The 25,527-nt window shown below is 52.8% G+C and overlaps 2 protein-coding genes across 3 annotated transcripts; one reads left to right on the forward strand and one right to left on the reverse strand.

Moving 5' to 3' along the window:
• The first annotated feature begins 280 nt into the window (after positions 1–280).
• LOC142502414 (neuroglobin-like) lies at positions 281–18,039 on the forward strand. Of its 2 annotated transcripts, none has more exons than XM_075613354.1 (5): positions 281–821; positions 13,993–14,100; positions 14,564–14,684; positions 16,526–16,606; positions 16,875–18,039. In XM_075613354.1, exons 1-5 carry the CDS (start codon positions 649–651, stop codon positions 16,995–16,997), a joined length of 606 nt encoding a protein of 201 aa, XP_075469469.1. In that variant the 5' UTR covers positions 281–648; the 3' UTR covers positions 16,998–18,039. The 2 variants fall into 2 exon arrangements, with proteins under 2 accessions (XP_075469469.1, XP_075469470.1); XM_075613355.1 differs by lacking the exon at positions 281–821 and adding an exon at positions 1,006–1,075 and having other exon boundaries at positions 16,875–18,038.
• Positions 18,040–18,081: 42 nt separating this feature from the next.
• On the reverse strand, positions 18,082–21,865 carry SRP14 (signal recognition particle 14). Its single transcript, XM_075613357.1, has 5 exons — positions 21,726–21,865; positions 20,448–20,520; positions 18,926–19,038; positions 18,807–18,839; positions 18,082–18,582 (listed from the first exon to the last, which is right to left on the reverse strand). Exons 1-5 carry the CDS (start codon positions 21,747–21,749, stop codon positions 18,493–18,495), a joined length of 333 nt encoding a protein of 110 aa, XP_075469472.1. The 5' UTR covers positions 21,750–21,865; the 3' UTR covers positions 18,082–18,492.
• Between the last annotated feature and the right edge of the window lie 3,662 nt (positions 21,866–25,527).

Below are 25,527 nucleotides of genomic sequence, written 5' to 3' on the forward strand. Positions count from 1 at the left end.
TGTCAGATGCTTTGTCACTAGGACAGTTCTCGGTCTGGCACACGTCCCTCTGCCTCTAATGGGTTATTATCATGTCAGCCTTCCTACTCCGGAGCAATGACAGACACAACATCTGAGTACCTCCTGGGGGCACAGATTCCCCCCCCCCCCCACCTCCATCACAGCTGGAGCACCATGATGTGAGAGGAGACCTGCAGCCGCTTAGGGATCGGTGTTGTGTTGAAATCATTTTAAAGAATGATTTCATTGGCTGCCGGGGTCCCAGTGACGCTGCTGCAGCTTCAAAAAACGACTTGGGTTGTTTATTGAAACTGTAGCCAGCGTCAACTCCGTACTTCGGAGACAGGGCAGCTGCCACCCTGACAACTGCGACTCAGTTTAAACAGTTTGTATCGAACGCGCGCCCGCACGTAAGCGCGCCCCCCTCCGAAGCCGGCACCCTGAGCAGCAGGGATTAGGCTGCTGATGGGCTGGAACTGGGCTTCAAGTGGTGACAGGTGTAGTGCACAGAACCAGCCCGCCGCGTGGGTGTAACCGCTGCACGTGGACGGGGTCCAGTCTCGGGGATACGGATCTGAGGATGTCTACTTGATCAATCCAAGGGTCTGCTGGGGAGCGAGATCAAGGTGCTGTCATCCAGGACAGGGGATGGGGTGTGCCCTGTCAGGGCTGGGCTGGCAAAGAAGAGCTTCTGTGGATCCGGCAAAGCCGGAACCTTTGCCCACGCTGAATCTGTCCCAGGAGCAACACCGACTGCTCGTGGAGTCATGGAAACTCATTCGGGAGGACATTGCCAAAGTTGGAGTTATTATGTTCATCAGGTAAGGAGCAGCCCTTTTATAGAACCACTTGTCCCACCCAGGGCCTATGGGCACGCTGGGCAGTTGCCCGGGGGCCCCACGCGCCCGGCCCACGCGCCCCACCCTGGACATGGGATAGAGCAGGGCTGCGGCTGCGGCTGCTGCTAGGGGGCTGGGCAGCCTCTGATTGGTTGCTGCTGTGTAATTCAGCCAATCGGGAGATGACAGGAGCCTGGGGGTGGGGACAAAGAGCGGAGGAAAAGCATGCAGCAGAGGTGTGTGTGTGTGTGTGTGTGTGTGTGTGTGTGTGTGTGTGTGTGTGTGTGTGTGTGTGTGTGTGTGTGTGTGTGTGTGTGTGTGTCTCAGTGTCCTGTGTGTGTCTGTGTCTGTGTCATGTGTGTGTGTCTCTGTGTCCTGTGTGTGTGTCTCTGTGTCCTGTGTGTGTGTCTCTGTGTCCTGTGTGTGTGTGTCTCAGTGTCCTGTGTGTGTGTCTGTGTCCTGTCTGTGTCCTGTGTGTGTGTGTGTGTGTGTCTCAGTGTCGTGTGTGTGTGTGTCCTGTGTATGTATGTGTGTCTGTGTGTCTCAGTGTCCTGTGTGTGTGTGTCTCAGTGTCTGTGTCCTGTCTGTGTCCTGTCTGTGTGTCTGTCTCAGTGTCCTGTGTGTGTCTCAGTGTCCTGCCTGCGTGTGTGTGTCTCTGTGTCCTGTGTGTGTGTCTCTGTGTCCTGTGTGTGTGTCTCAGTGTCCTGTGTGTGTGTCTCAGTGTCCTGTGTGTGTGTCTCTGTGTCCTGTGTGTGTGTCTCTGTGTCCTGCCTGCGTGTGTGTGTCTCAGTGTCCTGCCTGCGTATTAGTGTCTCAGTGTCCTGCCTGTGTGTGTCTCAGTGTCCTGCCTGTGTGTGTCTCAGTGTCCTTCCTGTGTGTGTCTCAGTGTCCTGTCTGCGTGTCTGTCTATCTGCGTGTGTGTGTCTCGGTGTCCTGCCTGCGTGTGTGTGTCTCGGGGTCCTGCCTGCGTGTGTGTGTCTCGGTGTCCTGCCTGCGTGTGTGTGTCTCGGTGTCCTGCCTGTGTGTGTCTCGGTGTCCTGCCTGCCTGCGTGTGTGTGTTTCGGTGTCCTGCCTGCGTGTGTGTGTCTCGGTGTCCTGCCTGCGTGTGTGTGTCTCGGTGTCCTGCCTGCGTGTGTGTGTCTCGGTGTCCTGCCTGCGTGTGTGTGTGTCTCGGTGTCCTGCCTGCGTGTGTGTGTCTCGGTGTCCTGCCTGCGTGTGTGTGTCTCGGTGTCCTGCCTGCGTGTGTGTGTCTCTGTGTCCTGCCTGCGTGTGTGTGTCTCGGTGTCCTGCCTGCGTGTGTGTGTCTCGGTGTCCTGCCTGTGTGTGTCTCGGTGTCCTGCCTGCCTGCGTGTGTGTGTTTCGGTGTCCTGCCTGCGTGTGTGTGTCTCGGTGTCCTGCCTGCGTGTGTGTGTCTCGGTGTCCTGCCTGCGTGTGTGTGTCTCGGTGTCCTGCCTGCGTGTGTGTGTCTCGGTGTCCTGCCTGCGTGTGTGTGTCTCGGTGTCCTGCCTGCGTGTGTGTGTGTCTCGGTGTCCTGCCTGCGTGTGTGTGTGTCTCGGTGTCCTGCCTGCGTGTGTGTGTCTCGGTGTCCTGCCTGCCTGTGTGTGTCTCGGTGTCCTGCCTGCCTGTGTGTGTCTCGGTGTCCTGCCTGCCTGTGTGTGTCTCGGTGTCCTGCCTGCGTGTGTGTGTCTCGGTGTCCTGCCTGCCTGTGTGTGTCTCGGTGTCCTGCCTGCCTGTGTGTGTCTCGGTGTCCTGCCTGCGTGTGTGTGTCTCGGTGTCCTGCCTGCGTGTGTGTGTCTCGGTGTCCTGCCTGCGTGTGTGTGTCTCGGTGTCCTGCCTGCGTGTGTGTGTCTCTGTGTCCTGCCTGCGTGCGTGTGTCTCGGTGTCCTGCCTGCGTGCGTGTGTCTCGGTGTCCTGCCTGCGTGCGTGTGTCTCGGTGTCCTGCCTGCCTGCGTGTGTCTCGGTGTCCTGCCTGCGTGTGTGTGTCTCGGTGTCCTGCCTGCGTGTGTGTGTCTCGGTGTCCTGCCTGCGTGTGTGTGTCTCGGTGTCCTGCCTGCGTGTGTGTGTCTCGGTGTCCTGCCTGCGTGTGTGTGTTTCGATGTCCTGCCTGCGTGTGTGTGTGTGTGTGTGTCAGTGTCCTGTGTGTGTCTCAGTGTCCTGTGTGTCTGTGTCATGTGTGTCTCAGTGTCCTGTGTGTCTGTGTCATGTGTGTGTGTCTCTGTGTCCTGTGTGTGTGTCTCAGTGTCCTGTGTGTGTGTCTCAGTGTCCTATGTGTGTCTGTGTCCTGTGTGTGTGTGTCTCAGTGTCCTGTGTGTGTGTCTGTGTCCTGTCTGTGTCCTGTGTGTGTGTGTGTGTCTCAGTGTCGTGTGTGTGTCCTGTGTATGTATGTGTGTCTGTGTGTCTCAGTGTCCTGTGTGTGTGTGTGTCTCAGTGTGTGTGTCCTGTCTGTGTCCTGTCTGTGTCCTGTCTGTGTCCTGTCTGTGTCCTGTCTGTGTCCTGTCTGTGTGTCTGTCTCAGTGTCCTGCCTGCGTATTAGTGTCTCAGTGTCCTGCCTGTGTGTGTCTCAGTGTCCTGCCTGTGTGTGTCTGTGTCCTGCCTGTGTGTGTCTCAGTGTCCTGTCTGCTTGTCTGTCTATCTGCGTGTGTGTGTCTCGGTGTCCTGCCTGCGTGTGTGTGTCTCGGGGTCCTGCCTGCGTGTATGTGTCTCGGTGTCCTGCCTGCGTGTGTGTGTCTCGGTGTCCTGCCTGTGTGTGTCTCGGTGTCCTGCCTGCCTGCGTGTGTGTGTTTCGGTGTCCTGCCTGCGTGTGTGTGTCTCGGTGTCCTGCCTGCGTGTGTGTGTCTCGGTGTCCTGCCTGCGTGTGTGTGTGTCTCGGTGTCCTGCCTGCGTGTGTGTGTCTCGGTGTCCTGCCTGCGTGTGTGTGTCTCGGTGTCCTGCCTGCGTGTGTGTGTCTCGGTGTCCTGCCTGCGTGTGTGTGTCTCGGTGTCCTGCCTGCGTGTGTGTGTCTCGGTGTCCTGCCTGCGTGTGTGTGTCTCGGTGTCCTGCCTGTGTGTGTCTCGGTGTCCTGCCTGCCTGCGTGTGTGTGTTTCGGTGTCCTGCCTGCGTGTGTGTGTCTCGGTGTCCTGCCTGCGTGCGTGTGTTTCGGTGTCCTGCCTGCGTGCGTGTGTTTCGGTGTCCTGCCTGCGTGCGTGTGTCTCGGTGTCCTGCCTGCGTGCGTGTGTCTCGGTGTCCTGCCTGCGTGCGTGTGTCTCGGTGTCCTGCCTGCGTGCGTGTGTTTCGGTGTCCTGCGTGCGTGTGTCTCGGGGTCCTGCCTGCGTGCGTGTGTCTCAGTGTCCTGCCTGCGTGCGTGTGTCTCGGTGTCCTGCCTGCGTGCGTGTGTCTCGGTGTCCTGCCTGCGTGTGTGTGTCTCGGTGTCCTGCCTGCGTGTGTGTGTCTCGGTGTCCTGCCTGCGTGTGTGTGTCTCGGTGTCCTGCCTGTGTGTGTCTCGGTGTCCTGCCTGCCTGCGTGCGTGTGTCTCGGTGTCCTGCCTGCGTGTGTGTGTCTCGGTGTCCTGCCTGCGTGTGTGTGTCTCGGTGTCCTGCCTGCGTGCGTGTGTCTCGGTGTCCTGCCTGCGTGCGTGTGTTTCGGTGTCCTGCCTACGTGCGTGTGTCTCGGTGTCCTGCCTGCGTGCGTGTGTCTCGGTGTCCTGCCTGCGTGCGTGTGTCTCGGTGTCCTGCCTGCGTGCGTGTGTCTCGGTGTCCTGCCTGCGTGCGTGTGTTTCGGTGTCCTGCGTGCGTGTGTCTCGGGGTCCTGCCTGCGTGCGTGTGTCTCAGTGTCCTGCCTGCGTGCGTGTGTTTCGGTGTCCTGCCTGCGTGCGTGTGTTTCGGTGTCCTGCCTGCGTGCGTGTGTCTCGGTGTCCTGCCTGCGTGTGTGTCTCGGTGTCCTGCCTGCGTGTGTGTGTCTCGGTGTCCTGCCTGCGTGTGTGTGTTTCGGTGTCCTGCCTGCGTGTGTGTGTCTCGGTGTCCTGCCTGCGTGTGTGTGTCTCGGTGTCCTGCCTGCGTGTGTGTGTCTCGGTGTCCTGCCTGCGTGTGTGTGTGTGTGTGTCTCGGTGTCCTGCCTGCCTGCGTGTGTCTCGGTGTCCTGCCTGCCTGCGTGTGTCTCGGTGTCCTGCCTGCCTGCGTGTGTCTCGGTGTCCTGCCTGCATGTGTGTCTCTGTGTCCTGCCTGCATGTGTGTCTCTGTGTCCTGCCTGCGTGTGTGTGTCTCGGTGTCCTGCCTGCGTGTGTGTGTCTCTGTGTCCTGCCTGCGTGCGTGTGTCTCGGTGTCCTGCCTGCGTGCGTGTGTCTCGGTGTCCTGCCTGCGTGCGTGTGTCTCGGTGTCCTGCCTGCGTGTGTGTGTCTCGGTGTCCTGCCTGCGTGTGTGTGTCTCGGTGTCCTGCCTGCGTGTGTGTGTCTCGGTGTCCTGCCTGCGTGTGTGTGTCTCGGTGTCCTGCCTGCGTGTGTGTGTCTCGGTGTCCTGCCTGCGTATGTGTGTCTCGGTGTCCTGCCTGCGTGTGTGTGTCTCGGTTGCCTGCGTGTGTGTGTCTCGGTGTCCGTCCTGCGTGTGTGTGTGTGTGTCTCGGTGTCCTGCCTGCCTGCGTGTGTCTCGGTGTCCTGCCTGCGTGTGTGTCTCTGTGTCCTGCCTGCGTGTGTGTGTCTCGGTGTCCTGCCTGCGTGTGTGTGTCTCTGTGTCCTGCCTGCGTGTGTGTGTCTCGGTGTCCTGCCTGCGTGTGTGTGTCTCGGTGTCCTGCCTGCCTGCGTGTGTCTCGTGTCCTGCCTGCGTGTGTTTGTCTCGGTGTCCTGCCTGCGTGCGTGTGTCTCGGTGTCCTGCCTGCGTGCGTGTGTCTCGGTGTCCTGCCTGCCTGCGTGTGTCTCGGTGTCCTGCCTGCGTCTGTGTGTCTCGGTGTCCTGCCTGCGTCTGTGTGTCTCGGTGTCCTGCCTGCGTCTGTGTGTCTCGGTGTCCTGCCTGCGTGTGTGTGTCTCGGTGTCCTGCCTGCGTGTGTGTGTGTGTGTGTCTCGGTGTCCTGCCTGCCTGCGTGTGTCTCGGTGTCCTGCCTGCCTGCGTGTGTCTCGGTGTCCTGCCTGCCTGCGTGTGTCTCGGTGTCCTGCCTGCATGTGTGTCTCTGTGTCCTGCCTGCGTGTGTGTGTCTCGGTGTCCTGCCTGCGTGTGTGTGTCTCTGTGTCCTGCCTGCGTGCGTGTGTCTCGGTGTCCTGCCTGCGTGCGTGTGTCTCGGTGTCCTGCCTGCGTGTGTGTGTCTCGGTGTCCTGCCTGCGTGTGTGTGTCTCGGTGTCCTGCCTGCGTGTGTGTGTCTCGGTGTCCTGCCTGCGTGTGTGTGTCTCGGTGTCCTGCCTGCGTGTGTGTGTTTCGGTGTCCTGCCTGCGTGTGTGTGTCTCGGTGTCCTGCCTGCGTGTGTGTGTCTCGGTTGCCTGCGTGTGTGTGTCTCGGTGTCCGTCCTGCGTGTGTGTGTGTGTGTCTCGGTGTCCTGCCTGCCTGCGTGTGTCTCGGTGTCCTGCCTGCGTGTGTGTCTCTGTGTCCTGCCTGCGTGTGTGTGTCTCGGTGTCCTGCCTGCGTGTGTGTGTCTCTGTGTCCTGCCTGCGTGTGTGTGTCTCGGTGTCCTGCCTGCGTGTGTGTGTCTCGGTGTCCTGCCTGCCTGCGTGTGTCTCGGTGTCCTGCCTGCGTGTGTGTGTCTCGGTGTCCTGCCTGCGTGTGTGTGTCTCGGTGTCCTGCCTGCGTGCGTGTGTCTCGGTGTCCTGCCTGCCTGCGTGTGTCTCGGTGTCCTGCCTGCGTGTGTGTGTCTCGGTGTCCTGCCTGCGTGTGTGTGTCTCGGTGTCCTGCCTGCGTGTGTGTGTCTCGGTGTCCTGCCTGCGTGTGTGTGTCTCGGTGTCCTGCCTGCGTGTGTGTGTCTCGGTGTCCTGCCTGCGTGTGTGTGTCTCGGTGTCCTGCCTGCGTGTGTGTGTCTCGGTGTCCTGCCTGCGTGTGTGTATCTCGGTGTTCTGCCTGCGTGTGTGTGTCTCGGTGTCCTGCCTGCGTGTGTGTGTTTCGGTGTCCTGCCTGCGTGTGTGTGTCTCGGTGTCCTGCCTGCGTGTGTGTGTCTCGGTGTCCTGCGTGTGTGTGTCTCGGTGTCCTGCCTGCGTGTGTGTGTCTCGGTGTCCGTCCTGCGTGTGTGTGTCTCGGTGTCCTGCCTGCGTGTGTGTGTCTCGGTGTCCTGCCTGCGTGTGTGTGTCTCGGTGTCCTGCCTGCCTGTGTGTGTCTCGGTGTCCTGCCTGCGTGTGTGTATCTCGGTGTCCTGCCTGCGTGTGTGTGTCTCGGTGTCCTGCCTGCGTGTGTGTGTCTCGGTGTCCTGCCTGCGTGTGTGTGTCTCGGTGTCCTGCCTGCGTGTGTGTGTCTCGGTGTCCTGCCTGCGGGTGTGTGTCTCGGGGTCCTGCCTGCGTGTGTGTGTCTCGGTGTCCTGCCTGCGTGTGTGTGTCTCGGTGTCCTGCCTGCGTGTGTGTGTCTCGGTGTCCTGCCTGCCTGTGTGTGTCTCGGTGCCCTGCTTGCGTGTGTGTGTCTCGGGGTCCTGCCTGCGTGTGTGTGTCTCGGTGTCCTGCCTGCGTGTGTGTGTCTCGGTGTCCTGCCTGCGTGTGTGTGTCTCGGTGTCCTGCCTGCGTGTGTGTGTCTCGGTGTCCTGCCTGCGTGTGTGTGTCTCGGTGTCCTGCCTGCGTGTGTGTGTCTCGGTGTCCTGCCTGCCTGTGTGTGTCTCGGTGTCCTGCCTGCGTGTGTGTATCTCGGTGTCCTGCCTGCGTGTGTGTATCTCGGTGTTCTGCCTGCGTGTGTGTGTCTCGGTGTCCTGCCTGCGTGTGTGTGTCTCGGGGTCCAGCCTGCGTGTGTGTGTTTCGGTGTCCTGCCTGCGTGTGTGTGTCTCGGTGTCCTGCCTGCGTGTGTGTGTCTCGGTGTCCTGCGTGTGTGTGTCTCGGTGTCCTGCCTGCGTGTGTGTGTCTCGGTGTCCGTCCTGCGTGTGTGTGTCTCGGTGTCCGTCCTGCGTGTGTGTGTCTCGGTGTCCTGCCTGCCTGTGTGTGTCTCGGTGTCCTGCCTGCGTGCGTGTGTCTCGGTGTCCTGCCTGCGTGTGTGTGTCTCGGTGTCCTGCCTGCGTGTGTGTGTCCTGTCTGTGTGTCTGTCTATCTGTGTCGTGTCCTGCGTGTGTGTGTCTCTGTGTCCGTCCTGCGTGTGTGTGTCTCGGTGTCCGTCCTGCGTGTGTGTGTCTCGGTGTCCTGCCTGCCTGTGTGTGTCTCGGTGTCCTGCCTGCGTGTGTGTGTCTCTGTGTCCTGCCTGCGTGTGTGTGTCTCGGTGTCCTGCCTGCATGTGTGTGTCTCGGTTTCCTGCCTGTGGGTGTGTGTCTCGGGGTCCTGCCTGCGTGTGTGTGTGTCTCGGTGTCCTGCCTGCGGGTGTGTGTCTCGGTGTCCTGCTTGCGTGTGTCTCTGTGTCCTGCCTGCGTGTGTGTGTCTCGGTGTCCTGCCTGCGTGTGTGTGTCTCGGTGTCCTGCCTGCGTGTGTCTCGGTGTCCTGCCTGCGTGTGTGTGTCTCGGTTTCCTGCCTGCGTGTGTGTGTCTCGGTGTCCTGCCTGCGTGTGTGTGTCTCGGTGCCCTGCTTGCGTGTGTGTGTCTCGGGGTCCTGCCTGCGTGTGTGTCTCGGGGTCCTGCCTGCGTGTGTGTGTGTCTCGGTGTCCTGCCTGCGTGTGTGTGTGTCTCGGTGTCCTGCCTGCGTGTGTGTGTCTCGGTGTCCTGCCTGCGTGTGTGTGTCTCGGTGTCCTGCCTGCGTGTGTGTGTGTCTCGGTGTCCTGCCTGCGTGTGTGTGTGTCTCGGTGTCCTGCCTGCGTGTGTGTGTCTCGGTGTCCTGCCTGCGTGTGTGTGTCTCGGTGTCCTGCCTGCGTGTGTGTGTCTCGGTGTACTGCCTGCGTGTGTGTGTCTCGGTGTCCTGCCTGCGTGTGTGTGTCTCGGTGTCCTGCCTGCGTGTGTGTCTCGGTGTCCTGCCTGCGTGTGTGTGTCTCGGTGTCCTGCCTGCGTGTGTGTATCTCGGTGTCCTGCCTGCGTGTGTGTGTCTCTGTGTCCTGCCTGCGTGTGTGTGTCTCTGTGTCCTGCCTGCGTGTGTGTGTCTCGGTGTCCTGCCTGCGTGTGTGTGTCTCGGTGTCCTGCCTGCGTGTGTGTGTCTCTGTGTCCTGCCTGCGTGTGTGTGTCTCGGTGTCCTGCCTGCGTGTGTCTCTGTGTCCTGCCTGCTTGTGTGTGTCTCTGTGTCCTGCCTGCGTGTGTGTGTCTCTGTGTCCTGCCTGCGTGTGTGTGTCTCGGTGTCCTGCCTGCGTGTGTGTGTCTCTGTTTCCTGCCTGCGTGTGTGTGTCTCGGGGTCCAGCCTGCGTGTGTGTGTTTCGGGGTCCTGCCTGCGTGTGTGTGTCTCGGGGTCCTGCCTGCGTGTGTGTGTCTCGGTGTCCTGCCTGCGTGTGTGTGTCTCGGTGTCCTGCCTGCGTGTGTGTGTCTCGGTGTCCTGCCTGCGTGTGTGTGTCTCGGTGTCCTGCCTGCGTGTGTGTGTCTCGGTGTCCTGCCTGCGTGTGTGTGTCTCGGTGTCCTGCCTGCGTGTGTGTGTCTCGGTGTCCTGCCTGCGTGTGTGTGTCACGGTGTCCTGCCTGCGTGTGTCTGTCTCGGTGTCCTGCCTGCCTGCGTGTGTGTGTCTCGGTGTCCTGCCTGCGTGTGTGTGTCTCGGTGTCCTGCCTGCGTGTGTCTCGGTGTCCTGCCTGCGTGTGTGTGTCTCGGTGTCCTGCCTGCGTGTGTGTGTCTCGGTGTCTGTCCTGCGTGTGTGTGTCTCGGTGTCCTGCCTGCGTGTGTCTCGGTGTCCTGCCTGCGTGTGTGTGTCTCGGTGTCCTGCCTGCGTGTGTGTGTCTCGGTGTCCTGCCTGCGTGTGTCTCGGTGTCCTGCCTGCGTGTGTGTGTCTCGGTGTCCGTCCTGCGTGTGTGTGTCTCGGTGTCCTGCCTGCGTGTGTGTGTCTCGGGGTCCTGCCTGCGTGTGTGTGTCTCGGTGTCCTGCCTGCGTGTGTGTGTCTCGGTGTCCTGCCTGCGTGTGTGTGTCTCGGTGTCCTGCCTGCGTGTGTGTGTCTCGGTGTCCTGCCTGCGTGTGTGTGTCTCGGTGTCCTGCCTGCGTGTGTGTGTCCTGTCTGTGTGTCTGTCTATCTGTGTCGTGTCCTGCGTGTGTGTGTCTCTGTGTCCGTCCTGCGTGTGTGTGTCTCGGTGTCCGTCCTGCGTGTGTGTGTCTCGGTGTCCTGCCTGCCTGTGTGTGTCTCGGTGTCCTGCCTGCGTGTGTGTGTCTCTGTGTCCTGCCTGCGTGTGTGTGTCTCGGTGTCCTGCCTGCGTGTGTGTGTCTCGGTGTCCTGCCTGCGGGTGTGTGTCTCGGGGTCCTGCCTGCGTGTGTGTGTGTCTCGGTGTCCTGCCTGCGGGTGTGTTTCTCGGTGTCCTGCCTGCGTGTGTCTCGGTGTCCTGCCTGCGTGTGTGTGTCTCGGTGTCCTGCCTGCGTGTGTGTGTCTCGGTGTCCTGCCTGCGTGTGTCTCGGTGTCCTGCCTGCGTGTGTGTGTCTCGGTTTCCTGCCTGCGTGTGTGTGTGTCTCGGTGTCCTGCCTGCGTGTGTGTGTCTCGGTGCCCTGCTTGCGTGTGTGTGTCTCGGGGTCCTGCCTGCGTGTGTGTCTCGGGGTCCTGCCTGCGTGTGTGTGTGTCTCGGTGTCCTGCCTGCGTGTGTGTGTGTCTCGGTGTCCTGCCTGCGTGTGTGTGTCTCGGTGTCCTGCCTGCGTGTGTGTGTCTCGGTGTCCTGCCTGCGTGTGTGTGTGTCTCGGTGTCCTGCCTGCGTGTGTGTGTCTCGGTGTCATGCCTGCGTGTGTGTGTCTCGGTGTCCTGCCTGCGTGTGTGTGTCTCGGTGTCCTGCCTGCGTGTGTGTGTCTCGGTGTACTGCCTGCGTGTGTGTGTCTCGGTGTCCTGCCTGCGTGTGTGTGTCTCGGTGTCCTGCCTGCGTGTGTGTCTCGGTGTCCTGCCTGCGTGTGTGTGTCTCGGTGTCCTGCCTGCGTGTGTGTGTCTCGGTGTCCTGCCTGCGTGTGTGTGTGTCTCGGTGTCCTGCCTGCGTGTGTGTGTGTCTCGGTGTCCTGCCTGTGTGTGTGTGTCTCGGTGTCCTGCCTGCGTGTGTGTGTGTCTCGGTGTCCTGCCTGCGTGTGTGTGTGTCTCGGTGTCCTGCCTGCATGTGTGTGTCTCGGTGTCCTGCCTGCGTGTGTGTCTCGGTGTCCTGCCTGCGTGTGTGTGTCTCGGTGTCCTGCCTGCGTGTGTGTGTCTCGGTGTCCTGCCTGCGTGTGTGTGTGTCTGTGTCCTGCCTGCGTGTGTGTGTCTCTGTGTCCTGCCTGTGTGTGTGTGTCTCGGTGTCCTGCCTGCGTGTGTGTGTCTCGGTGTCCTGCCTGCGTGTGTGTGTCTCGGTGTCCTGCCTGCGTGTGTGTGTCTCGGTGTCCTGCCTGCGTGTGTGTGTCTCGGTGTCCTGCCTGCGTGTGTGTGTCCTGTCTGTATATCTGTGTGTGTGTCGTGTGTGTCTTTGTTTTTGTGGGTGTGTCTTTGTTTTTGTGGGTGTGTCTTTGTTTGTGTGGTGACAGACAGTACATACAGTACTGGCAACTTTTGTTTAATTGCTCACTCACCCTTTCTTTTCTTTTACTGTACAAACAGTCTTCCCATTTTCATGATCTATTAAAAATAACCAGCATTGTAAATTCTCAGGCTCCATAACTCAGCTCTCATCCCAGCAGCATTGCAATCTCTGCAGCACCTTCTTACTTACAGATCATCCCAGCAGCATTGCTATCTCTGCAGCACCCTTACTTACACATCATCCCAGCAGCATTGCAATCTCTGCAGCACCCTTACTTACAGATCATCCCAGCAGCATTGCAATCTCTGCAGCACCTTCTTACTTACAGATCTCAGCTCTCATCCCAGCAGCATTGCAATCTCTGCAGCACCTTCTTACTTACACATCATCCCCAAGAAGGCAGAGCAGGTTACTTATTCACTGGCATGATTCAATATGCAAGTTAAAGCTGGATTTTGAAGTCTAAATTTGAAAGCTACTGTACTGATAATGACAGGGATGGGGGGGGGGGGTGAGAGGACAAAGTGGATGAGGGGTAACAGAGGATGAAGGGAGGGGGTGAGAGAGGATGAAGGGACGGGGGGGGTGGGGGGATGAGAGAGGATGAAGGGAGGGGGTGAGAGGACAAGGGGGAGAGAGGATGAGGAAGGGGTGCAACAATCTTGGAATTTGTGGGCGGAGCAGTAAGATTAGTATTGCTCGCCATGTACAGTATGACTGCAGGTTAGTTATGTATAAATGATCTGACCATTACGTCATTTGTTCTAAATGTTCACTCCAAGCGCGCACCAATTTGCACTATTTCATATTGTATTTCCTAAAACAATCCTCGGATGGGCGCTCCCTCCCAAGACTCCTCCCCAGATTTTTTACGAAATAGAATATAAACCTACTCGCTCCGCTCGCTCTCCCACCACCCCGGCTCCGCTCACTCTCCCCCCGCCCGGCACCGCTGCTCCGCTCGCTCTCCCCCCGCCCGGCACACGTCACAACCGCTCGCAGCCTAGCAGTGCAGCACTTCCGGTGCCTGCTGCTGCTAGTGAGCGCGTGGGAGGCTGGGAGCGACAGTGTAGGCCGGGCCCCGTGCACTGCTCTGCCCGGGGGCCCCTAATGGTGTTCAGATAGCCCTGGTCCCACCCAGTCTGCGCATTCTTCTACCCGCTATGAAACCTCACACCCCATGTAATCCCTTTGGTTTATTTTGTATTTAGGATTGGCTTGCGTCTCCCCCCGGCATGCTTTGATTCATTTACTGTATAAGGCTGCGTCCATAGGACTGCAGCCGTGCGGAGGCGCGCTGAGGCTGAGGGAAAGCGAATGTTTTCCTGGCTTTGGTCCGCGCGCCGTCTGGGGGCGTGTCGGGGGCCTGTGACGTCATTGGGCGAACCGCTCACGTGACCGGCCCTGCGCTCCCGTGAGCGCGAAAATTTTTAATTTGAATAAGACCTACGCTTCCGCACGCTTGCAGAAGCGTGCGCGAGCCCCTGCTAAAGCCGCTCTCATTGCAGTTGCAGGGGAACACTGAGAAGCGTCAGCGCGCCTGAGCACGGGTCAGCGCCTATGTGCTGACCCTAGCTGCAGCCTTAGCCTCCAGCACTTCTACTCGAAAGCTATTCCAAGAAGCCACCACCTTCCATGAAGTACTTCCTCACACATGAGCCTCCCGTCCTCAGGGCATGACCTCTTGCTCAGTTGGAACTTCTTTGCGGTGTGCTCATTTGCATGTCATTTCCCAGAATCCCTGGCTGCAGTGGCAGCACTGCTTGCTAAAACAGGGGGACTCAACTCCCACTCAAGCAAATAACACCAATAGTGAGCACATGTACGTGTTTCAGACAGGTCTGCAACCCTGTCTTTCCCCATTATATCTTAGGACAGTCATCAAGCTTGCACCCCAACCCCCCCCCCCCCCCACCCCAACAGGTCAGGTTTTCAGGATATCCCAGCTTCAGCACAGTTGGCTCAATCAGAGGCTTAATGAATGACTGAGTGGCCTGTGCTAAAGCATGGACTGACCGAGCCACCTGTGCTGAAGCAGGGATACCCTGAAAACCTGACCTGTTGGAGGACTGTGCTACCAGATAATGGGGAAAGACAGGCTTGCACACTTGTCAGAGACACGTAAATGTGCTCACTACTGCTATTTGTATTTGCTGCACCCTTCTTTACCTGTAGCATGCTTCCCTCCTGCACCTGGGTGAAACCCTTGCTTTAGTTGCAAGCTTCATTTCTCTCCCACTATGCCTCACCTTTTTAACATAACCCCTTAAGTAACAAATGGCTTCCATGGGTGAAATACCGCTATATAAATATTAAAACATGAAATTCCCTTTGTGGTCAAGTGAACAAGCTGTTGGTACACCAGGAATCCTCTGTAAATAGCACTGAATATGGGCATTTATTTCCACGCTGTTCTGTGGAAGATCCCTTCACATTCCTCTGCACCTCCGACGTTAATATGTTACTAAAATAAACCTTTTACAGAACACACGACACCTCTGTTGTTTCAGGTTGTTTGAGACTCACCCTGAGTGTAAAGATGTTTTTTTTATGTTCCGTGATGTGGATGATCTGCGTGGACTCGGAGCCCGTAAAGACCTGCGGACACACGGGCTGAGGTGAGCCCGCGCCACTGCACACAGCGGGAGTTCTTAGTGAACACACCCCCCCCTCCCATACACTATAATGTATTACCCAACACACACACACCCCTACCCCTCATACACTATAAGGTATTACCCAACACACACACACCCCTACCCCTCATACACTATAAGGTGTCACCAAACACACATCAGTTTCCCCCCACCCTCCATACAATGTCACCCAACACACAGTCCCCCTCAAAAGAAAGATGTCTGAAGCTGAAGAATCCCTGGGTAGCTCCATTGATAACTGGGAGGTGGCAAGTTGGCTTTGGGTGCAAGTGACCAAACAAATAATAATAGTGTCTTGGAGATAAATCTTTCCATCCCCACATTTGTCTCTTGGTGCCTGGTGACCTCCCCCATACGCTACGGTTGAAATCGCTGCTCTGGTTCATTAATGCTGAATGTATAATGGGATCCTCTGCTTTTCAAGAGTCTTGTCTTTTGTGGAGAAAAGTGTGGCTCGGATAGGTCAGTCTGCTCGCCTGGAAGAGATGACCTTGGATCTTGGGAGAAGCCACTACGCATACAATGCTCCTCCACACTATTATCAGGCGAGTAATATTTCATCACAGATCAAAGAAACTGCTCAAAACACTCATGTACAACGCTGCCGTTCCAGAGCTGTTTAGAAGTAGAGATGGGTGAATTTGGATCTGCCATGGATTGTCTGGTTCCTATGGTCCGCGGATCAATGTCAATAAGGGCGATTTTGCGGATTTTTTTAATATATCATTATTACCAATACACTCCGCGGATTCAGCAGACCCGTGGACGGACCTGTCGAATCCAATCCATGGATTCAGCAATCCGTTGATGGATTCTTTAGAATCCACCAATGGGTTACTGAATCCGAGGACTGGATTCCACAGATCCGTCCACCGGTTTTGTCCAATGGCGGATTTTGATGAATCCGCGCGGGTTGAAATCGCCTAAAATCCGTTTCTGGATTTTACGCCATGAAACTATTTAGAAGAACTATTTGTATTAACTTTCTCATTGTATGTCTGTATCGATCTATGTATGTGTTTATTTAAATAGCGCCATTAATGTGTGCTTCACAGCAGTAATACACAAAATATTATAAATAACAAATAATACAAATGTTATGGACCCTCATAACACACAATGGGAAGAAGCGCTTCAGACATAAAAGTAACATTTAGGAAAAGGAGTCCCTGCCCCGAAGAGCTTACAATCTAATTGGTAGGTAGAACGTTCAGACAGTAGGAGGGCGTTCTGGTAAGTGCGTCTGCAAGGGGCCATGGTCGATGTATGAGGTGTAAAGTATCAACCACAGAGCTGCTCATATGCTTCGTTAAGGAGGTGTGTTTAATACAGGCCTTAAAGGTGGATAGACAGGTTGCTAATCAGATATTGAGGGGAAAGGCATTCCAGAGTTGTGTGGCGGGGGAGGGCTTTAGACAGAAAAAGGGTAGCGCGAAGACATCCTTGAGCAGAACGCAAGAGTCGGGCAGGTGTATAGCGAGAATTTAGGGTGAGGTGTAAGGAGGAGCAGAGGGATTTGATGTTATGTTTATTGTGTTTGTTATAGAAGACGAACGAGGTGTGAATGATTGTGAATTGATAATTTACTATTTGTTACTGTTTATATTATGAATAGATTTCCATATTTTTAGCTGATTATTTTTGCAGACCATCTCTTTGACAAACACGGTTTGTGTTTTTGTCACCGCAATGTTTATTGTGTTTAGTAATATGTCATTCTCCAGGTTATAGTAAGGCTTGGGTGGTATACAGACACGCTGAATATTTGTGAGATGAGGGTAAAGTGGTCCCTTTTATACGATGATGGTTTCCCCCCCCCCCTTAGTAATATTGATATGTTATGGCTGGGGCAGTATGCGTATTTTTGTGCTGTATACCAGAGGGGCTCAACACCAGTCCGCAAGCCTCCCCAACAGGTCAGGTATTCAGGATATCCCAGCTTTAGCACAGGTGTCTCAATCAGTCCCAGCTTCAGCACAGGTAGCGGTCTTCAACTGGGCCTCTGATTGAGCCACCTGTGCTGAAGCTGGGATATCCTGAAAACCTGACCTGTTGGAGGGGCTTGTGGACTGGAGTGCAGCGCTCCTGCTGCATATAACTCCATTTACTGCTATGACATGTAACAGTAATAACCCATATTGATTTCCATGCCATGGATAACGTTGTAAGAAATTCCTGCAGTGCGCTCGTGGTGATCTGATTATACTGGGAACAGCTAGCTCCATGTAACGCCACGTCCAAATGTACATAACTGCATTATTTAACAGTAGTGCTATTGTAAACCATGGTTAAGGAGATAGTTTTATTTTGCCGGGGGGGGGGGGTGGGGGAGGAGATTTACATCTGTCATTCAATTAGCTGTGTCCTATTGTCATTTATGTTGTAGTATGTTGGGACTGAGTTTATTTCTGCCGTTCGTCCAGTTCTGAACGAGAAATTGACTCCAGATGTGGAAGAAGCTTGGCAGGTATGTGGCTTTATCATTTGAAGGTAATTTTAGCCTCAGGTGTTTTTGTTGATTTGAGAAGTAATAAGAGGGCAGAATTTGATGGGGAGAGGGAGGAGGAGACAGAGACTCTCTAAATCTATTAGCATAAAAAGTCTGCATTTCATAAACCAATGAGATTAAAGAAAATCTACTACTATCCTTTTGCTGCCAATGAGATCTGTAATACATTGCAAAGTGTGACACACACACAGACGTAATCAATTAATGCTATTCATTCTCTCAACAGCATCTGTTTACATATATCTGCACTGTAATGAAATGGGGATATCAGGAAGAAGAGAGAAAGAGCTTCGGTGGCAGAAGTGGCACACCCAGATCCCAGCAAGCAAGAGAAGCCACGGTTGCGTAGAAACATAATGCAACGACCCCTGGGCTGCCTCTAGTAGGAAGTCTTCGCACAGTACAGATGTGAGCTGGGGAGGGTTAAATCACTGTGCTAAGTTATGGCATACTGCACTGTCGGACACTTCAGATCATTAAGCACGTAATCTAGATTAATGATGCTTACTTGTACTTTAAGCGCTGCCAGACATGCTTAAATCTGTAATACATGCCCTAATCTTCCAGGTTCTGTAACATCGCTTTAATGTATAACTGTCCCAAAGTTATGTCTACTTGCCCTTTGCCTTGTTTTCCTTGCAACCAGTTTTGTTAGTCACTACCAACACAAATTTACACTGGGTGTGACGTACTCAACTCCTAACATCCGACCAATACAAATAACTTTTCCAGCAGTTTACATTTTGCGCCAAGAGAGAAACAGAATCATAAAAAATAACTAAACTGCAGTGAAGGTAGTAAACTATAGCTAAATATTGCGGACAATCTTATCCATGTACTTGAAACAAGAAATCACCTTTACTGTAAAGATGAGTTGTGTACAGTGAAAGGTGAGCTACAAATACACACCATAGTGCTGTGCTATCGCCAGATTCAAAATAGTGGATAACATTTTAGAAATACAATAGCCACATATAAGCCTTCCCAGAACGCCTTTGCTCTACGGTTGTTATCCTTTCAAATAAATATGTCTTAATCTTTTTAATGTCTTGTTTCTGTGAGATTGTCCTGTAACGGTATGTGTAAATACATTGTTTTCAGTGCACTATTATGAGTGTTGGCTTCTAAGTGCTTTATCAGAGCGGTTTCAATGTATGACATGCTTTAGGGTAGCACCTGAGTCATTAAGGCTTATATCACTTATCTGCATGCCAGACATATGTAATTAATATACACATGCACCTGCATCCACATTAGCAAACACTTGGTTGTCAGCAGGTCCTGCAAGGCATTGTTGTCTAAGATGTGTATGTGTTTAACTCCTCCACTAGAGAAGCCCCAAACAATTGTTTCTGTTGCAATTGGGGTAAAAACTTTTCCATGTAACATTTTCTGCTGTAATTGGTTCAAAAGTATATGTACACACACATCGCTCAATTTTAAAATACAATTTAATTGATATACTGTAGCCTTTTTAGAAAACTGTTTCTTGTGTCTGAGCAACTTTTATCAAAGTCAAACATCTGATGTTTCTACTTTAGTAACCACAAGAGAATACAGCACTAGCAACAGTTATGGAATTGAGCGTTAGTTTTAATGAACGAACTTAACCGAACTTCTCCAACCAGACACAAAATATATGCATTAAACCGAAGTGAAATTCCTTCACAAAATAAAATACAACTAAAATACAGGCCACAGCATATGCAAGTTACACCATTCCCTGCCATACAAACAGGAGTGGTGGTTCACGCAGTATCTGGTGTCTTAGTGTCTGCCCGGTCCAAACACAGTGTGCCGAGTGAGCCGGGTCACTGAGGGAGGAGGGGATTTTCTCCAGTTCATCACGGAGCCGCACTGCTTTTCTTGCTTTTACTCTTCTTGTCTTTCTTTTTTAGACCGTCCATGTTCGCTCGGAGGAGGTTGGAATATGCCTGCAAAGAGAGACAAGACCGTTCAGAGGGTCTCATGTAGGAGGCGGAGAACTCCGCTTCCTTAAGATTCAGGAACATATCAACCAAGCAGTGCTATTCTGAACTTCCAGCACAGCTTTGTAAATATGGCCCATTAAAGACTGTTAACATTGTTGTTTCTAGGTTAGTTATCGGGGACTGCACCTCTAACGCAAGTTTTAATTGTGTCTCCACATGGAACTTACCATTTGAAACTTGTTTACTTCCTTGGAACTCACCTGCAAATAGAAGGGAAACAATTAAAACGCAAACAAGATTGAGACCAGTACAGTTCAATCTGCAAATGTAGCAGCAGGTCACTTACCACTGCACTGATTTTCTTCTTTCCATCAGTAGCTCTTAAAAGACATTTGTTATCGGCAGGTTCAAAGACCTCGGGATGTCCTTTCCGCGGTACTGGCTTTGTTCGGCCATCATCTTTTGGCATTGAGGGAAAAAATAAGATACATCAATGCATTCAAGTCTAGAAGAATATTAGTGTCACATCCAAACATGAGAAGCAACTCATTCACAAAGATAGAATACCAAAAATATAGCAAGTGGGTGCTTTGGAAAAGACAGGCAGCTATTTCCCACAATATACAACACCCAATCACATCAGCAGCCACATGAAAAAAAATAGCGCAGTTTAATCAGGAACTCGTATGGCCTAGGAAAAATAAAAGCAGGGAATAACCTCAGTGAAGAGCCAAATTGTTTAGAAAATGTTGCTGCTTTGGTTTTCCTGATAATTTAGAAAAAACAGACAGGATAGGTAGTGCGATGCCATTTATTAGAACCGATGGTTCAAACCCTGCATTGTTCTTCATCAAGTATGGCAGAAGTAAAGACAGATCTAGATACATATACACACGTAAAATGGAAGGTTCCATGTAGTGTTAGGACCGGCATATTTGGTTATGCCTTGACGTTGGCATGCAGGCTTATAGTGCTTTGGCCAAAGGGTTTAACTAAAATGATCAAGAAATTATTATTGCAGCATTTAACTTTATACCATATATATTTTGTCAAATTGGATGTAGCATTGGGTTTCCCTGTATTGTTATATAGTCACACAGTATTAGAGATTATGTATGATTTTTATGTATTTTCATGCACATGTTATAATTATGCACAAAGACAAGGAGAGCGAGACTTTGCCTGTACACGCAGAAGAAATCAAATCCCTCCCAACTCAGCTCATCATGCTCACAAATTAACTTTAAAAATAAATAATTATAGATGTCAGATTTTGGTTTAAAAAAAAAAGCCAACACACAGGTTTGACCCCTAAACATGTCGCTGTCATTAGTGCACTTTCCTCACTTTGTGACTTGCTATGTATGTAGGTTAGTAGCAGATATACAAGTGCTTCAGGACAGGTAGAACTTGCTCTCTGGATTTGCTTGCATGTCAGCAGCTGTTACCTCCTTCCTACCCTTTATTGATCGGTATTGGGTGCTGCATCTGTTGGGCACTGCAAGATTTTAACAGCCAGCAAATAGTCAGAAGATGACAATAATACTAAGGGGTACTAACACTATACACAGCTTACTCATTTAGAGTGGAGGAAAACCAACAGCTTTTCAGCTGCTAAAGCCACAACCGCAGAAATCAGCTACACACGTGTGCTCATCTCTGCCTGTGTATGTCACATGGTTGTAATATTCACATTTCTATGTCCTAACAGGCACGCTCATTTAAAGCTGCAGTACTGCCATCAGAATGAGGCACTGCAGCTTAGGCTGGCTTGATATTACTTCTGCTTTAAGATAATCTGTTCATGCACCAGCAGATGTTGGCTTCTCAGTGTATACCGTGAAACCATTCATGTTTCCCGTACGTACATTTCTTCAGTGTGATATACACACTTCCCGACGTCCGGCATTTCTGGAACAACCGCGTCAGCTCAGTCAGAAACTGCAAGGGGAGACAAAACAGTCGCCCGGAACTTGGTAAATTGTTCCTTTGCCAGACGTGTGTGCGCAACAGGAAGTTCCGGGAGGTACAGCTATCCAATGGAGAATGTGCACGCCGTGGAGGTGTCTGGGGCAGGGCAGAGCGCGCACGCGCAGGGCGTATAGATGATGGTCCATATTTACAAAGCAGTACTGCTCCATAAAACCCATTGAAATGAATACACTGCAAGGTGTCTTCCAGCACGAAAGAAAACACCGCTTAGTAATTATGACTCAGGGTTGGCAGACACAAAAATGTACAGGACTCGGGATATACACATGTCTAACATACCTCAGGACGAGGGAACTTTTACCAGGGACAATATATATATATATATATATATATATATATATATATATATATATATATATTCCCCCCCCCATATTACTCTCTTCCCTACCCCCCCTCCACCCCTTATTACTCTCTTCCCCCCACCCCTTATTACTCTCTTCCCTCCCCCCCACCCCTTATTACTCTCTTCCCTCCCCCCAACCCTTATTACTCTTCCTTCCCCCCACCCCTTATTACTCTCTTCCCTCCCCCCCAACCCTTATTACTCTTCCCTCCCCCCACCCCTTATTACCCTCTTCCCTCCCCCCCCCACCCCTTATTACCCTCTTCCCTCCCCCCCCCACCCCTTATTACCCTCTTCCCTCCCCCCCACCCCTTATTACTCTCTTCCCTCCCCCCCACCCCTTATTACTCTCTTCCCTTCCCCCCACCCCTTATTACTCTCTTCCCTTCCCCCCACCCCTTATTACTCTCTTCCCTCCCCCCCACCCCTTATTACTCTCTTCCCTCCCCCCCCACCCCTTATTACTCTCTTCCCTCCCCCCCCACCCCTTATTACTCTCTTCCCTCCCCCCCCCCACCCCTTATTACTCTCTTCCCTCCCCCCCCACCCCTTATTACTCTCTTCCCTCCCCCCCCACCCCTTATTACTCTCTTCCCTCCCCCCCCACCCCTTATTACTCTCTTCCCTCCCCCCCCACCCCTTATTACTCTCTTCCCTCCCCCCCCACCCCTTATTACTCTCTTCCCTCCCCCCCACCCCTTATTACTCTCTTCCCTCCCCCCCCCCCACCCCTTATTACTCTCTTCCCTCCCCCCCCCCCCCCACCCCTTATTACTCTCTTCCCTCCCCCCCCCCACTCTTTCCCTCTTACCTGCTCACTCTCCAGCAGCACCATCTCCCCGCAGCGCTGAGCTCACACAACCAAGCGACGGAAACACGTCACGGGAACTGCGGGCCCAGACTGGCAATTATAGAGACAACCTGAGGATCATAGAGAGAAAGTGCGGGCGTTTTCTCTGGAGGACCCCACCAGCGCCCCCATGCGGCCAGGAGAGGAACAGCAGTTACTGTTAAAATTGGCAACTTTAGCCTTATATAAAGAAACGTGGTAAAAATACACCCAGGTTTAGCATGTTTTAGCCAAAAGATGGAACTAAATGACCCATATCTCGGAGAAGAAAAATATACAGCAATGAGCTAAATAATGTACCACATTGGACGTGTATTGGGGCGTCTTTTACGCGATCTGGGACATTTGGTCGCTGTTTTGCGTGACCAAATTACAGTCGGGGCTGAGCTGCAACACCCCTCTGCCGGGACCTGTCGCCACCGCTGCTTCGCTGCTCAGGTACGTGCCTAAACCACGTACCCTAATCCCATACCCTACACCTCGTATTCTAATCCCATACCCTACACCTCTTATTCTAATCCCATACCCTACACCTCGTATTCTAATCCCATACCCTACACCTCGTATTCTAATCCCATACCCTACACCTCGTATTCTAATCCCATACCCTACACCTCGTATTCTAATCCCATACCCTACACCTCGTATTCTAATCCCATACCTACACCTCGTTCCCTAATCCCATACCCTACACCTCGTATTCTAATCCCATACCCTACACCTCGTTCCCTAATCCCATACCCTACACCTCGTATTCTAATCCCATACCCTACACCTCGTTCCCTAATCCCATACCCTACACCTCGTATTCTAATCCCATACCCTACACCTCGTTCCCTAATCCCATACCCTACACCTCGTTCCCTAATCCCATACCCTACACCTCGTTCCCTAATCCCATACCCTACACCTCGTTCCCTAATCCCATACCCTACACCTCGTATTCTAATCCCATACCCTACACCTCGTATTCTAATCCCATACCCTACACCTCGTATTCTAATCCCATACCCTACACCTCGTATTCTAATCCCATACCCTACACCTCATATTCTAATCCCATACCCTACACCTCATTCCCTAATCCCATACCCTACACCTCGTATTCTAATCCCATACCCTACACCTCGTTCCCTAATCCCATACCCTACACCTCGTATTCTAATCCCACACCCTACACCTCGTATTCTAATCCCATACCCTACACCTCGTTCCCTAATCCCATACCCTACACCTCGTTCCCTAATCCCATACCCTACACCTCGTTCCCTAATCCCATACCCTACACCTCGTTCCCTAATCCCATACCCTACACCTCGTATTCTAATCCCATACCCTACACCTCGTATTCTAATCCCATACCCTACACCTCGTATTCTAATCCCATACCCTACACCTCGTATTCTAATCCCATACCCTACACCTCATTCCCTAATCCCATACCCTACACCTCGTTCCCTAATCCCATACCCTACACCTCGTTCCCTAATCCCATACTCTACACCTCGTATTCTAATCCCATACCCTACACCTCGTATTCTAATCCCATACCCTACACCTCGTATTCTAATCCCATACCCTACACCTCGTATTCTAATCCCTACACCTCGTATTTTAATCCCATACCCTACACCTCGTATTCTAATCCCATACCCTACACCTCGTATTCTAATCCCATACCCTACACCTCGTATTCTAATCCCATACCCTGCACCTCGTTCCCTAATCCCATACCCTACACCTCGTATTCTAATCCCATACACTACACCTCGTATTCTAATCCCATACCCTACACCTCGTATTCTAATCCCATACCCTACACCTCGTATTCTAATCCCATACCCTACACCTCGTATTCTAATCCCATACACCTCGTATTCTAATCCCATACCCTACACCTCGTATTCTAATCCCATACCCTACACCTCGTATTCTAATCCCATACCCTACACCTCGTATTCTAATCCCATACCCTACACCTCGTACTCTAATCCCATACCCTACACCTCGTATTCTAATCCCATACCCTACACCTCGTATTCTAATCCCATACCCTACACCTCGTTCCCTAATCCCATACCCTACACCTCGTATTCTAATCCCATACCCTACACCTCGTATTCTAATCCCATACCCTACACCTCGTATTCTAATCCCATACCCTACACCTCGTACTCTAATCCCATACCCTACACCTCGTATTCTAATCCCATACCCTAAACCAGGGGAGCGCAAATTTTTACTGTTGCGGGCCCCTGTCGGCCAGCTCCGGAGCCGGGCCCCCCCTCCTTCCTTTGCAGCCGCATCAAATGACGCTCTGGGATCATGTGACGTCAGGTCACGTGACCCGTGGCGTGCTTTGACGCCTGTGGCATCACGTCACATGACCCCGTGACCCCGTGATGCCACGTTGCCATGGAGACGCGTCACAGTGTCTGAATCCCGGTACGTTTTACTGTTGCAGTGGACTCACGCGATCCCCCGGCATTTAAATTAAATGCCTTGGGGAAGAGCGCGGGACCTCTGCACCCCCCAGAAAATCTCCCACCTCCCAGGTTGCCCTAAACACCCTACCCTTAATCCCATACTATAAACCCCATACCCTTAATCCTCTATCCTAAACCCCATACTCTAAACACCCTACCCTTAATCCCATACTATAAACCCCATACCCTTAATCCTCTATCCTAAACCCCATACTCTAAACACCCTACCCTTAATCCCATACTATAAACCCCATACCCTTAATCCTCTATCCTAAACCCCATACTCTTAGTGCCCTACCCTTAAACCCATACTATAAACCCCATACCCTTAATCCTCTATCCTAAACCCCATACTCTTAGTGCCCTACCCTTAATCCCATACTATAAACCCCATACCCTTAATCCTCTATCCTAAACCCCATACTCTTAGTGCCCTACCCTTAATCCCATACTATAAACCCCATACCCTTAATCCTCTATCCTAAACCCCATACTCTTAGTGCCCTACCCTTAAACCCACACCCTAAACTCCGTACCCTAAGCCTTTACACTAACCATTAAAACACCTTAAATTAACCTCCTACCCTTAGAAGCAGCAGCGGGCGGCAGCAAGGGTGCTACAGTAGCTGCAAATCGCCTGCGGCGTAGGCTCTGTCTGCGGCCTAACGCCGGCCGCCATTTCGTAGCGATCAAATGTCCCATTCCTTCTTTTCCTGTTGTGCAGTTGAGTAACCTACTCACAGACAGCTTCTTCTTTTTTTGGCGCCCAAGACATGCAAATGTACTACAAGTGGTACTGAGTGGTACTGAGTGGTACTGAGTGGTACTGAGTGGTACTGAGTGGTACTGAGTGGTACTGAGTGGTACTGAGTGGTATGTATTTGTCTTTTAGACTAAAGTAATGTAATAGTGATGCGGAATTATACAGCGTATCTATATAACATCACCACAAGAGGGACCCCCACATCCACAGATAAAGGGGGATTTAGGTGTGTGTGTGTGTGTGTGTGTGTGTGTGTGTGTGTGTGTGTGTGTGTGTGTGTGTGTGTGTGTGTGTGTGTGTGTGTGTGTGTGTGTGTGTGTGTGTGTGTGTGTGTGTGTGTGTGTGTGTGTGTGTGTGTGTGGGTTCACTGACTTCGCATCTCATCCCAGACTATGTTCAAAAGCTGTGTCTAAAAACAGCGAGCATTTGCTTAAGGGTGCCATGTAATAATGGACTTGAGACAAGGGTGACCAGATTTTCAAAATGAAAAACCGGGACACTTAAAAAAATTATT

The sequence above is a fragment of the Ascaphus truei genome, chromosome 9 (genome assembly GCF_040206685.1).
Source record: "Ascaphus truei isolate aAscTru1 chromosome 9, aAscTru1.hap1, whole genome shotgun sequence".
Taxonomy (NCBI): Eukaryota; Metazoa; Chordata; class Amphibia; order Anura; family Ascaphidae; genus Ascaphus; species Ascaphus truei.

Excerpts from the sequence above, each read along its gene's own strand:
- SRP14 (XM_075613357.1), bottom strand. The coding sequence starts at position 21,749 with ATGGTGCTGCTGGAGAGTGAGCAG. Across the intron at positions 20,521-21,725 it reads TGCTGCTGGAGAGTGAGCAG|TTTCTGACTGAGCTGACGCG; the intron begins GTAAGAGGGAAA and ends CTCCCCTTGCAG. Across the intron at positions 18,583-18,806 it reads AAGTAAACAAGTTTCAAATG|GCATATTCCAACCTCCTCCG; the intron begins GTAAGTTCCATG and ends CTCTCTTTGCAG.
- LOC142502414 (XM_075613354.1), top strand. The coding sequence starts at position 649 with ATGGGGTGTGCCCTGTCAGGGCTGGGCTGGCAAAGAAGAGCTTCTGTG. Across the intron at positions 822-13,992 it reads GGAGTTATTATGTTCATCAG|GTTGTTTGAGACTCACCCTG; the intron begins GTAAGGAGCAGC and ends CTGTTGTTTCAG. Across the intron at positions 14,685-16,525 it reads CTCCTCCACACTATTATCAG|TATGTTGGGACTGAGTTTAT; the intron begins GCGAGTAATATT and ends TTTATGTTGTAG.